We start from the raw sequence: 13662 nt of genomic DNA, 5'->3' as shown, positions 1-13662 counted from the left end.
TCTAACTTCTCCAAATTTATTGAATTTGGGACCCACTTTTTAGTACAGCACTACCACTTAATGAACCTGAATCACACTGTTGTATGATATTTTTTTAAAAGATTTTTAATTGCATCAAGAGCAAATGTTAAGAGAGCAACACAAAAGCGAAAACATTAACCCAATATCTGACACATTAGGTTTTGTGTGATATTGATAAAGGATGATAGGAATTTTGTTTTCCTGCTAAAGAGACACTGACATAAGACAATGACATAGTCTGCAATTCTTTCAAACTGCCAGATTTGAAATTACGCATTTCTTTAAATTTCTTTTTTTTAATTTCAGGAAGTTTCACAATAAAGAGAGAATTTTATTTTTTCAAGAGAGAATTTAAACATTATTTTACTTTGCACTATTTTCAGCTTCACATAATTCAAGGATGCATAAAACAACAATACACTGAATTTTTTCAGAACCTTCTAGTCTAAAAGAAAAATACTTGAAAGTAGTAAGAGAAAAATAAGCAACCAGATGGAATTAACAAGTATTTAAAGAAACTAAGGAACCAGAATACAAACAGTAAAATAAATCAGAAATGCATTATTACTGATCTAACTTTAAAATTCAAAAACAAAAATTAGTGCATAATATATCACTCCACTTTTTAAAACAACTAAGTAGCAAATAGAAATGTACTCAGACATACATTAGAAGGCTATATATCAAAATGAAACCAAACCCAAGGAATATTAATCAGGAAGATAATTAATAAAACTTACATTTTCAATGATCTTTGTTGCCTCTTTAGTAATAACTGCACCTGTTATAAATTAAAACATACATTATTATCCCTAGAATATACACAAGTAAACATTGAAACCAAGAGGTTACTTTCTTCTCTCTAAGGTGGTCTAAGTCTAGTCCAGAATATCTCAAAAAGTAGTACAAGGAAATTTGGCATCAATATCACCTGGAGTGCTTGGTAAAGGCAAGGGGTTCCTGGGCCCCAATCCCAACCTACTGTGTTAGAATCTCTGATGTTAAAGGCAGCAATATTAAATCACTGGGGTTCTTTAAAAAATAAATTATACATACCACTTCCTTCCCTATGCACGCCACCCTGCTTGCTACCCACTTCCCTCAGAGACAGAGGGGCATGTTTCTTCATATAAATGTACATGTGAGTATTACCAGTAAGTGCTATTTACACTAGGAAAAAACCTCTACAGTTTACCCAAATGCCTTTACTTCAAGTCATACCTTTTAAAACACCACTCCCTGTGGGCTGGGCAGGAGATATTTTTGCCAATGACACCACATTGGTTATAACTGGTGTTGTATTTGTCCTTGCAGCAGGGAGCGCCACTGAAGCAATGCGTGCCTTAGAAATATTTACTGATTAAAATAAATAAAAAGGTAAGACAAAAGGATCACATGCACACATTAAAAAAAACTCTATTTAACAACTAAGTTTCTAAGCAATGCAAATATATAACTGTATAATGTTGGGTTTCTCAAAGAAAGGCAATGCCAAAGAATGATCAAACTACCACACAATTGCACTTATCTCACATGCTAGTAAAGTAATGCTCAAAATTCTCCAAACCAGGCTGCAACAATATGTGAACCATGAACCTCCAGATGTTCAAGCTGGTTTTAGAAAAGGCAGAGGAACCAGAGATCAAATTGCCAACATCTGCTGGATCATCAAAAAAAGCAAAAGAGTTCCAGAAAAACGTCTATTTCTGCTTTATTGACCATGTCAAAGCCTTTGACTGTGTGGATCACCACAAACTGTGGAAGATTTTTCAAGAGATGGGAATACCAGACCACAGGGCCTGCCTCTTGAGAAACCTGTATGCAGGTTAGGAAGCAACAGTTAGAACTGGACATGGAACAACAGACTGGTTTCAAATAGGAAAAGGAGTACGTCAAGGCTTTATATTGTCACCCTTCTTATTTAACGTATATGCAGAGTACATCATGTGAAATGCTGGGCTGGATGAAGCACAAGCTGGAATCAAGATTGCCAGGAGATTAATAACCTCAGGTATGCAGATGACACCACTCTTATGGCAGAAAGTGAAAAAGAACTAAAGAGCCTCTTGATGAAAGTGAAAGAGGAGAGTGAAAAAGTTGGCTTAAAGCTCAACATTCAGAAAACTAAGATCATGGCATCCGGTCCCATCACTTCATGGCACATAGAGGGGGAGATAGTGCAAACAGTAGCAGACTTTATTTTTCTGGGCTCCAAAATCACTGCAGATGGTGACTGCAGCCATGAAATTAAGTGACGCTTATTCCTTGGAAGAAAAGTTATGACCAACCTAGACAGCATATTAAAAAGCAGAGACATTACTTTGTCAACAAAGGTCCATCTAGTCAAGGCTACGGTTTTTCCAGTGGTCATGTATGGATGTGAAAGTTGGACTATAAAGAAAGCTGAGCACCGAAGAATTGATGATTTTGCTCTGGTGTTGGAGAAGACTCTTGAGAGTCCCTTGGACTGGAAGGAGATCAAACCAGTCCATCCTAAGGGAAATCAGTTCTGAATATTCATTGAAAGGACTGATACTGAAACTGAAACTCCAATATTGTGGCCACCTGATACGAAGAATTGACTCATTTGAAAAGACCCTGATGCTGGGAAAGATTGAAGACAGGAGAAGAAGGGGACGACAGAGGATGAGGTGGTAGCATGGCATTACTGACTCAATGGACATGAGTTTGAGTAGACTCCAGGAGTTGGGTGATGGACAGGGAGGCCTGGCATACTGCAGTCCATGGGGTCGCAAGAGTCGGACACGACTGAGCAACTGAACTGAACTGAACTGAATGTTGGGTTGAGTGATCCTGTTTAGATTAGTGTTCACTGGGACTTAAAAGGTGCCTAATTCTCTAAAATTAGAAACTTCAAATGATACTTAATGCATAAAAATACAGTTACTGGCTTCAGGATTAACTGGACTTTTCCATTAGTGAATATTAAAATTTCTACACCAAAAGCTTGATTCAAATAAAAATTTAACCTGATAATTTTTATAAGTAAGTTGGTGACGTAGCTCTCCATCCACATAAAAACAGTGATTCTGTTAACCCGCATTATAGAACGAAAATTCCACCATTACCCTGACTGGTCTTAGGGAATGGATGATAACACAAAAGATTAGCACAAGGCATATGTGGTTAAGGTGATGATTAATAAGATTGCGAAAGTAGATAAAGGCCAGACCATAAAGCCAGAGCATATGAATTCTGTCAACTCAGGAGCACTCCAGGCTTTGATGAGAGAACATAACATCAAATGTTTTTAGTCTAACTCAAGAGAAGTGCTACTTCAGAGAGCTACTTTCAGAACATGCCACGTATCTATTCATCTGGATATTTTGACCACATTAGCTGTCCTACTTGCAAAATTATTTTATTCTTAGCCAGGAAAAACTTTGCTACCCATGAAGAACTGGTCTACTTTATTTTTTCTGATATAATTAATGTGTTGTTTTTTTTCCCTTGGCTACAAGCAAGCTCTGAATCAAATCTTACACCAGTAACAGCCACCATATTAACATATCCTCTTCCTTTGTTTGCCCTGATTTTTCTATTTTTATTTCTGCTTTATTAACTGAATAACAATATATCACTTAGCGTAAGTTATTTATATACAGATAAATTCAATCAAAAGCAAACCAATCTAATTTTCCTAAAAAATTATTGCTTACATATTTATTGATTCCTTGGTATGTTTGATTTTGAAAACAAAAAGCATCAAGATTAATTTGCCCACTAGGGCAATCTTTAAGGATTCTTAAAGGTAAATTTAAGTAAATTTAGGCTATCTGAATGCAGTGAAATTTTGTTATTATATTATTTACAACTTTGAGTGCTGACAGAAACTTAGCACTGACAGAAAGATCCCATTAGCTAAGTTTAACTTTACCTTTATTTTGTGAAAAAGGGTCATTCATAATTTGCTGACGATGACAAAACTCCAAGACACAAAATAGGTTACAGAAATGTTTGATGTTTCCTCTCCATTTTATGGACTCACTTAGCTTTCCCTGTCGTTTGCAACCATCACACTTGGCCATCTGAGAAAGAAATGTGAAACAGGATAGGCTGAAAACTATAAAATAATGAAAATATAACACTAATCATAAAACCAGAAGGAACTATGGAAACAGGATGTATGAGTCAGTTGAGATCACAAAATGTAAGGTTCCTACCTTAAGATACTGTAGTCAAAAATACATACACTATTTGTTTTATATAGATGCCCTCAATTAACAGGATATAGAAATTGATCTCCTGTTTTCAAAATTACTGGTGAAGGAATCAAAAGATAGGCTTTTTTTTTAAGGTTAAGAGGCAGCCTACTGCAGTATAAAGAATATGGGCTTTGGTCACTCTGCTGTGCATCTGGACTAAAACATCATTGTTAATAGCTATACTCCAATGTAAGATAAGTTAAAAAAAGAATATGGGGTGTAGTCATAAAGACTTTGATTCATTCAACAAATATCTAACTAGGTTTCCTTCATCTTAAGCACTGAGATAGGTCCTAGTCATATAATTATAAAAAAGACATACCTTCTCTCAAAGAAAACTATATTTTAGGTAGGTACACAAGTAAACAGGTGATTTTACTGGAGTGTTACAGGTGCTGTTCCTCACCTACCAGATTCTTCAGGTGCACATTACATAACCTCCCTGGACCTTACTGCTTTTCCATATTTATAAACATGCAATACCAGAACAATCTAACAATAGCAATACTCTACCTATCTCTTAGGACTGTGAAAGTGTTAGTCACTTAGTCGTGTCCAACTCTTTGCGACCTCATGGGCTGTAGCCCACCAGGCTCTTCTGTCCATGGGATTCTCCAGGCAAGAAAACTGGAATGGGTAGCCATTTCCTTCTCCAGGGATCTTCCTGACCCAGGGATCAAACCTACATCTCCTGCATTGCAGGCACATTCTTTACCATCTGAGCCACCAAGGACTGTGGTGAAGATTAAATGAAATAATATTTATGAAGCACCAGACATGTATTAGTGGTTTAATTAATTGCAGCTTTTGTTGTTAGCCTTTCAAAAAAGTAATTTTTTAAAAAAGAAGGCAGATGAACGGTAAGGAGGTCAGAGTCATTTAACTTATGAAGTGAGAACAAAGGTTCACTTCAAGTTCCTCAGAACTACTTCTGAATGAGAGAGCCACTTAAGGCAACATAACTGTGTAAAATTCCAACTAGAAAGAACTAAAAGTTATACATAAGATCCGTGTGCCTTACAAGAAAGCAAAAAATAAAAGGAACAGTTCCCAAACAATAAAATCTCCAGAAATCCTATCTTCTTGACCCCAAAGATTTCATGTTTCTAGTCAAATGAAATTTTGCTTTAGGAGCCCACAGCCCATAGTTTATTTATTTACCTACTTCTAAATAACCAATTTCTCTTCACATAATCTCAATATATTTTAAATAGAAAATAACTGCACCAACTTCAGAAAGTCAAAGAGGTGTATCAAGTTTACCTGATAAAACAGAACAGTAAATTTGGTCATGCAATCTTCACAACAAAACTCTTCTAACTTGCCCTCCAGTCGATTTTCTACCAAATTAGGGGATGTCTGTGAACAATAACTGCACATCTTACAGTAGCTTCCCCATCGCTCCCCAAAGTCACGAGCAGACAGGAATTTGCAAACTGGGAACCAGAAGGATAAAAGGAAGAAACATCACGTTTACATTAACCAGCAGGCAGTGAAGTGAGTTTCTACAGTCTTCAATAGTACCAGCCTTAAGCTAACTTCTAAATCTTGACACAATTATTTGGCTATCTGTATTCACAAAACAAACTCGTTTTGAAACATACTCTCTAAATATAGGTTATCTATATTCAGAAACATAAGAGGTATAAAAGTTCCTTAAGCCAAGAAGCAGTAATTGCCCAAGTACCCCGTTTATGAAGAGGTACAAAAACAAAAAGATCTCTGAAGTTAAACTTACAAAGAGATTTTTCTATACTCTGTACTAATACCATTGATCTAATTGTACTTGGAAAGGTTTTCTTTATTGAGATTATTGTAACATTTAAAAGGATAGACTTAGAAGTGAGTTAAGTATAAACTCAATAAAAAAGCTTCAAATTATACTTCAAAAAAGAAATTTCTTGAAAATTAATTGTGGATGAAGAGCCCAACTCATCACGAATTACTTCATAACCACCACATGCTCTGTGGCTACAACTGAGCTTTTTTCTTACCTTCACTACAGAATGGCTTATCAACCCCTGAGAATCGTACAGTCTCCTTTATAATTTTCTGTAGTTTACAGTAGTCACACATCGCCATAACTCTGTTTTTCTTTTTGTATTCATCAGAGCAAAGCTTGCCACAAAACAGAAACATTCTCCCCTGGAGAGGAAGAACAGTCATTAACATCTAATCAAATAGTTGCTTTATTTTTAAGAAATCTTTTTCTCACTTCAAAGCAAACTGGGTGACTGTCAAAGATGAAAAGACAAAAATGCTTCTTTTGGGTAAACTCATCTTCAATCCCTTCACGATCTCTCTTTACCTTGTAGAACAGAAGTTCTGGTTTTGTCGCAAACAGATGGTTACAGTGCTGACACCTGAGTCTGACAATCCTATGGGTTAAAGCAACTTGCTGGAACTGAGCAGGAGGCTGGAGACTGGCTGCAGTGGAGCCACTGACGGAGCTGGGGGGAAAGGCGGAGGTGTAACCTCTTCCGGCTGACACTGCTGACCCAGAGGGTAGGCTTACAATCACTTGGGTCTGAGACACAGGCACCACCGAAGAGTTTGCTCCTTTTGGCTTGTTAAATACATTCTGAATAAATACAGATAAGGCAAAGATTGTATCAAGTGAGAAATAAGATAACTTGGTCATTTTCATTTTCTCATTGTAATAAATTAATTTCCCCCAATGTTTCTGCAAGATTTTCTTAACTCACAGGAAGAGGTGAAACGCATATTCCCAGAACAGGACTGAGGAATGTAACACTAAAAGGTTGCCAAAAAAAAAAAAAAAGCTGCAGACTAAAATCCAGGCTTTCTAGACAACGATCTCTAGTACATGACTCTAATAAATAAGAGCAGTCCTCTCCTTTCCCTCCACCTGCACACCTATTACCAACCAGCCTCTCCTAGCTATTAAGAGCACAGTGGCCACTTTGTTTCTCCCTGGGGCCAAGGATACCACATCAGGGATCTTCCCACCCAGGAGGATCACTAAACTCTACCCTTTCTCCATGTATTAGAGAGTAAGAAGAGAATGGGAAGAGTGGAGGCTTCCAATTCTGTGCCAGGAGTCGTGATGGATCTGGCCCAGGATGAGAGGAAGGGACACAGGAGCCCATCACCATGCCACCTATCCAAACCACAGCCTACTGCCATTCGTTTGAAAGGGAGACAGCCAAGGGTGAAAGTGGGAGAGAAAGGGAGTCCAGGTGAGAACGCTGAATAAAAAAGGACTGAAGCTCAAAACTTGGGCTCAGACATTTTGCAGAAATGACCTCTTGGACTATAATTGAACAGAATCTCTTTTCTTCCTAACTGAAGCTTACCCTCTGATAAGAATTGTCCCTTCAGCGGTTAACATTTCGTCACTGACCACTGCCTAAGAGGACTGCAGGGTGCAGTACTACCTTGGGTCGTACCTGGAAAGCCACCACACAACTCGAGGTGCAGAAGCTGTGTATCGTTCCATTGGACATGGCCAGGTGGTACTGAGGGATTGCCGAGGTTTTACAACTATGACACAAAACCTGGACACCTTGGTAACAAAAAATAAAAACCAATGACTAAGTCACATACATGAACAAATAAACCAAAAATGTATTAGGGGAGTAAAAATATCAAATATTCAATAATATACAAAACAAAAATGAAAGAACTTTACAGTGACGTGTAAAGCCAACTATAATTAAGTCCCACTTACACAAAAATTAACTTGGAACTTAGATGTGTTTTTCTTTCTTTTCACATATGAAATTACAAAATAAATACTTCGATCAAGAAAATCATTGAAAAACTTCGTTGCTTAAAAATCAGCTCTTTGAGGGACTTCCCTGGCATTGAGTGGTTAAAGCTTCGCCTTCCAATGCAGACGGTGCAGGTTTGATCCCTGGTTGGGGAATTAAGATTCTACATGCTTTGTGGCCAAAAAAACAAAACCTAATACAGAAACAATATTGTAATAAAATCAATGAAATTTTTTTTTTAATGGTCACATCAAAAAAATCTTAAAAAAAATCAGCTCTTTGAAACTAAAGCAACCTTGGGTCTTTATTTAAACCACACAGATTGCTTTAGTTTTGTAATAAAGTGGGAAAAAAAGCAGGTACATTCCTCTTCAATAGTTACAAAATCTATAAATTTATGGAATTAAACATTACCTGAAGAAGTAACTGTCTTAACTCTGTAAGCAGATAAGCAATTAATAGAGCAGAAAAGCTCCGTTTTTCCTGAGTCATTTGTCGTCTCAATCATCTCAGCTGAGGGCCTCAATGATTTCCCCAAGGCATACGGAGGAGTTTGGGCTGAATTCTGTAAAATAAAATAACATTTAAATACCAAGTACAAGCATACATATATACATATGCTGTAAGGAAAGAAAAAAGGAAAAGCTACCTACAACCAAAGCCTTTGGCTAAAATATTTGAGCATGATATTTGACAATGATAGCAGCTACACTAAGTATAGACTTTCCTAAAATTGGGATGTGGGAAAAATAAGTTCTTCAACTAATAATACAGGTGTACTTCATTTCATTGTGCTTCACTTTATTATGCTTTGCAGATACTCCATTTTTCACAAATTGAAGACTGTGTGGCAATCCTGCGTCAAGCAAGCCTATCAGTGCCATTTTCCAATAGCCCTTGCTCACTGTGACACATTTTTGGTAAATCTCGCAAAGTTCAAATCTTTTCATTATTTTGTTATGGTTGTCTATAATCAGTGATCTTTAATGTTACCATTGTAACTATTTTGGGGCTGCCATGAACCACAGTCATTTAAGACAAGCTTAACTGATAAGTGTTGTATGTGTTCTGACTGCTACACTGACTGGCTGCTTCCCATCACTCTCCCTTTCCTCAAGCCTCCCTATTCCCTGAGACACAATAATATTGAAGTTAGGCTAATTAATACCCTACAGCGGTCTTCAGATAGTCAAGTGAAAGGAAGAGTCACATATCGCTCACTTCAAATCAAAAGCTAGAAATGATTCAACTTAGAGAGGAAGACATAAACAGCTGAGGCAGGCCTAAAGCGAGGCCTCTTGTGCCAGTTAGCCAAGTTCTGAATGCAAAGGAGAAGTTCTTGAAGGAAATTAAAACTGCTGCTCCAGTGAACACATAGATGTTAAGAAAGCAAAAATGTCTTACTGCTGATATGGAGAAAGTTTTAGTGTCTGAAAAGATCAAAGCAACCACAATATTCCCTTAAATCAAAGCCTAACCCAAAGCAAGGCCCTACCTCTCTTCAATTCAATGAAGTCTGAGACACGGGAGGAAGCTTCAGAAGAAAAGCTTAAAGCTGGCAGAGGTTGGTTCGTGAGTTTTAAGGAAACACACCATCTCTATAACATCAAAGTACAATGTGAAGCATCACATGCTGATGCAGAAACTACGAGCTATTCAGGAGATCTAGCTAAGATAATTAACAAAGGCGGCTACATTAAACCACAGATTTCCAACACAGATGAAATGGCCTTCCGTTGGAAGAAGATTCCATCTAGGACTTTCATCCTACAGAGAAGCCAATGTGTGGTTTCAAAGCTTCAAGGACAGGCTGATTCTCTTGTTAGGGGCTAATGCAGCTGGTAACTTGAAGTTGAAGCCAATGTTCACTTATTCTAAAAGTCCTAAGGCCCTTAAGAATTAGGCTAATTCTACTCTGCCTGTGCTCTGTAAATGGAACAACAAAGCCTAGATGACAGCGTATCTGTTGACAACACGGTTTACTGAATATTCGAAGCCCACTGCTGAGACCGACTCCTCAGAAAAAAAGATTCCTTTCAAAATACTACTGCTCAATAACAATGCAACTGGTCACCCAAGAGCTCTGACAGAGATGTACAATGAGATTAATGTTGTTTGAAAACATGCCTGCTAACAAATCATCCATTCTGCAGCCCGTGGATCCAAGAGTAATTCTGGCTTTCAAGTTTTATTATTTAAGAAATATATTTTATAAGGCTACTGCTGCCATAGACAATGATTCTTCTGATAGATCTGGACAAAGTAAATGAAAAGCCTTCTGGAAAGGATTCACCATTCTAGATAGTGATTCATGGGAAGAGGTCAAAATATCTACATTAACAGGAGTCTAGAAGAAGCTGACTCCAACTTTCACGGATGACTTTGAGGGATTTAAGACTTCAGAGAATAAAGTAACTGTGAATGTGAAGTCGCTCGGTCATGTCCGACTCTTTGCAACCCCATGGACTGCAGACCACCAGGCTCCTCTGTCCATGGAATTCTCCAGGCAAGAATACTGGAGTGGGTTGCCAGGCCCTCCTCCAGGGGATCTTCCCGACCCAGGGATCGAACCCGTGTCTCCTGAGGCTCCTGTACTGCAGGCGATTCTTTGCCGCTGAGCCACCGGAGAAGCCCCTGCAGACTGGTATAAACAGCAAGAGAACCAGAATTAGAAGTGGGGCCCACCAATGTGACTCAATTTCTGCAATCTCATCATAAAACTTTAATGCACAAAGGAGTTGCTTCATATGGATGAGCAAAAAAAGTGACTCCTTGAGATGAAATCTACTCCTGTAAAGAGGCTGCAAAGATCGTTGAAATGTCAACAAAGGATTTAGAATATTATGTAAGTTTAGTTAATAAAGCAGCGCAGGGTTTAACAGGATTGATCCCCATTTTGAAAGAAGTTCTACTGTGGGTCAAACGCTATCAAACAGCATTGTATGGCTAGAGAGAAGCTGTCTACGAAAGGAAGAGTCAATCCACGCAGCAGACTTAATTGTCCTTATTTTAAGAAACTGCCATAGTCACCCCAACCTTTAGTAATCACCACCTTGAGCAATCAGCAGCCATTAACATCAAGGCAAGACCCTTTTCTAGCAAAGAGATTATGACTCTCTGAAGGCTCAAATGAATGGTTAGCATTTTTAAACAATAAAGTATGTTTAAATTAAGGTGTGCACATTATTTTTTAAGACATAATTCCATTGCACACATCATAGTATTTACACAGTACAGTGTAAATAAACTTTTATATGCACTGGGAAACCAAAAATTCATGCGTCACTTTATTGCAATATTTGCTTTACTGTGGTGGTCTGGAACTGAACACGTAGTATCTCTGAGGTATGCCTATAAATGCTCTCTCTTTCTAAAGGTAAGGAAAAGACACATTCTGAGTAAGTTAGTTATCTAGTAAGCTGCTTTCCTAGCTACAGAAACTGGATGAACTCAATTATGCCTCTAAAACTCTTAACTGATGAAAAGTCTATAAATACCATTTTGGAATTATTTAAGAATAAGTTGTTCACTTTTTGAAAGGACCCACTAAGACCTGAAACATACCTCTTTAAACCAAATATATATAAATGATATATATGTGTGTATATATATATATACACGTTATATTTGTGTATATATGTATATAAGATTTGCTAATATAATCTTCCTTTATTGCAGTGGTCTAGAACCAAACTCACAATATTTCCAAAGTATGTCTGTAAAATAAAAACTGAAAAAAATTAGTAACTATTCAAATATATTAGCAACAACAAAATACATTAAAAATAATGAATTAATTAGTCATAACATACTTTTCTCATCACAAATAATCAGAGACCAAGTAATCCACAAACCTAAGGACCACCCCCAGGAGAGACTTGGACATCAGTCTAAGAGACAGTCTACCACTTGAAGGTTACTTAACTAGTAAAACTCTTTAGCAGGAGACAAAAAAGATGTTTAATGCATATTAGGAGATTCTGCAGAACTACCTGTTTTTCAAGCTGAGTTTCACAATAAAATTTGCCTCTAAGTTTATTCATGTTTTAAGAAACACAATAATAGTGGCCACCATTTATAGAAATTAAAAATATTATTACTTACTGAGTGCTCATCATGAGCCAGGCCCCATACTAAGCAATTTTATATACACTGTAGAGTAAAATCCTTCCAATAACACAGTGAGATACTTTTAAAAATTACATTAACAAACTGTAACTTTAATTAACTTAACCAAAAAAACCAAAAAACAGGAAAGTAGGAGATTTAACTTACTTCATCTGGATCCAAAGTCCAGGCTCCTAACCACTACCATACACTGTCACTGGCACACTGTAAAATCTTTCACTAATAAATTACACAGGGAAGTAAAAGCTAGGAAAACATAAATTGCAAAGCTTCTTTACATAATCCTCTGGGTGAAAGAGGAACACCACCTACGCAGCGGACAGAATACAATACCAGTAACAAAATCAGGAATGGAACTGATTTGGGGACTATGTATATACACACACACACATACATACACATATAACCTGGGTTCTTTTCTTGCAAAAATAGTAAGCAGACTGCCAAAAGTGGCTAAGTTCCTAGAAAAAGGATACTCTATTAAGATGAATGTCCATTACCAACTGCTCAGAGGAATTAAACCAAACTCCCTAACTGAAAAAAAAATTTAATTATCATTTACATGTTTTTTGAAAATAATAACTTCTTTTTTTCAGGACTTCCCTGGGAGTTCAGTGAGTAAGACTCTGTGCTTCCCATGCAGGGGGCACAGGTTCAATCCTTGGTCAGGGGACTAAGATCCCATGTGTCACATGGTAAGGCCAAAAAATAAATTTTCAGTTTATTTCCTAAATAAGTAACTTTTTAAAGACCCCATATTATTCAGCAACAATTAAACTGACACAAATTAATATATTTAATAACAAAACTAATAAACAAAAATTAACTAAAGTAAAAAAAAGGCAGTTGGAAAACAGAAAAATGCAAAAAAAAAAAAAAATACCTAAAGCATTCTAATAAAGCAATGTTGCCAAAATAATGACAATTCCAAAATACACTTAAAATACATACTTTCTAAAATGAAAAGATATGTTTTATATTTGCTGACTGTATCATCTTTTAACTCTTGGTCATAGTTTATCTACAATAATATGAGGTTTTCTTCACTATCAATAGAGCACAAAATATTTCAGACTCATAGCAAACCATGAAATTATGTTTGTGAAGTTGTGGCCATGAAGGAAACCCTAAAGAATGATCTAGTTCATCTATATTATTTTACTATCAAAATCAACCCTTACAGTTTCAGAATCTATCTCATTTTTCTGGAGGGGAAATCACACACCAAGATCAATTGATGGGAAGAGCTCACTCTTTTACTCTGCACTTTGCCACCATCGGAAAAGGGGCGAGCCTAACAGTGCACAAGAGACTGATATCCGTACCTGCTTATACGCCGTGATACTTGTAGAACTAAAAACCTTCTGGGACTGGCAGGGACCAGAGCTACTATAGCAATAGCTCCCACAGTTCTCACAACAGTTCATGGTGAGGTTGTTGGTAGAATGAAATTTTGAAAAACAGGCATCGCTACAAAGACCATGTACCACATTTTGATATTTAACTTCAAATCGAATCTAGGAAAGAAAAACACACACAGATACAAAGTAAGC

General features: G+C 37.0%; 1 protein-coding gene across 8 annotated transcripts in view; it reads right to left on the bottom strand.

Annotated features, from left to right (window-relative positions):
- ZMYM6 (zinc finger MYM-type containing 6) overlaps nt 1–13662 on the bottom strand; it is a 56533-nt gene that overhangs the window by 26762 nt on the left and 16109 nt on the right. For all 8 annotated transcript variants that reach the window (XM_061122445.1, XM_061122446.1, XM_061122443.1 and 5 more), the window contains exons 6-14: nt 13435–13626; nt 8396–8546; nt 7658–7773; nt 6556–6828; nt 6242–6392; nt 5511–5683; nt 3920–4070; nt 1243–1377; nt 762–802 (exon numbers count right to left, since the gene is read on the bottom strand). In XM_061122445.1, the coding sequence (XP_060978428.1) occupies nt 762–802; nt 1243–1377; nt 3920–4070; nt 5511–5683; nt 6242–6392; nt 6556–6828; nt 7658–7773; nt 8396–8546; nt 13435–13626 (1383 nt within the window). The remainder of the gene's footprint in view (nt 1–761; nt 803–1242; nt 1378–3919; nt 4071–5510; nt 5684–6241; nt 6393–6555; nt 6829–7657; nt 7774–8395; nt 8547–13434; nt 13627–13662) is intronic.

Source organism: Dama dama, chromosome 20 (genome assembly GCF_033118175.1).
Source record: "Dama dama isolate Ldn47 chromosome 20, ASM3311817v1, whole genome shotgun sequence".
NCBI classification, from domain to species: Eukaryota; Metazoa; Chordata; class Mammalia; order Artiodactyla; family Cervidae; genus Dama; species Dama dama.
The sequence above is the reverse complement of the archived record's forward strand: the minus strand, read 5'-3'. Positions and strand labels throughout refer to the sequence as shown.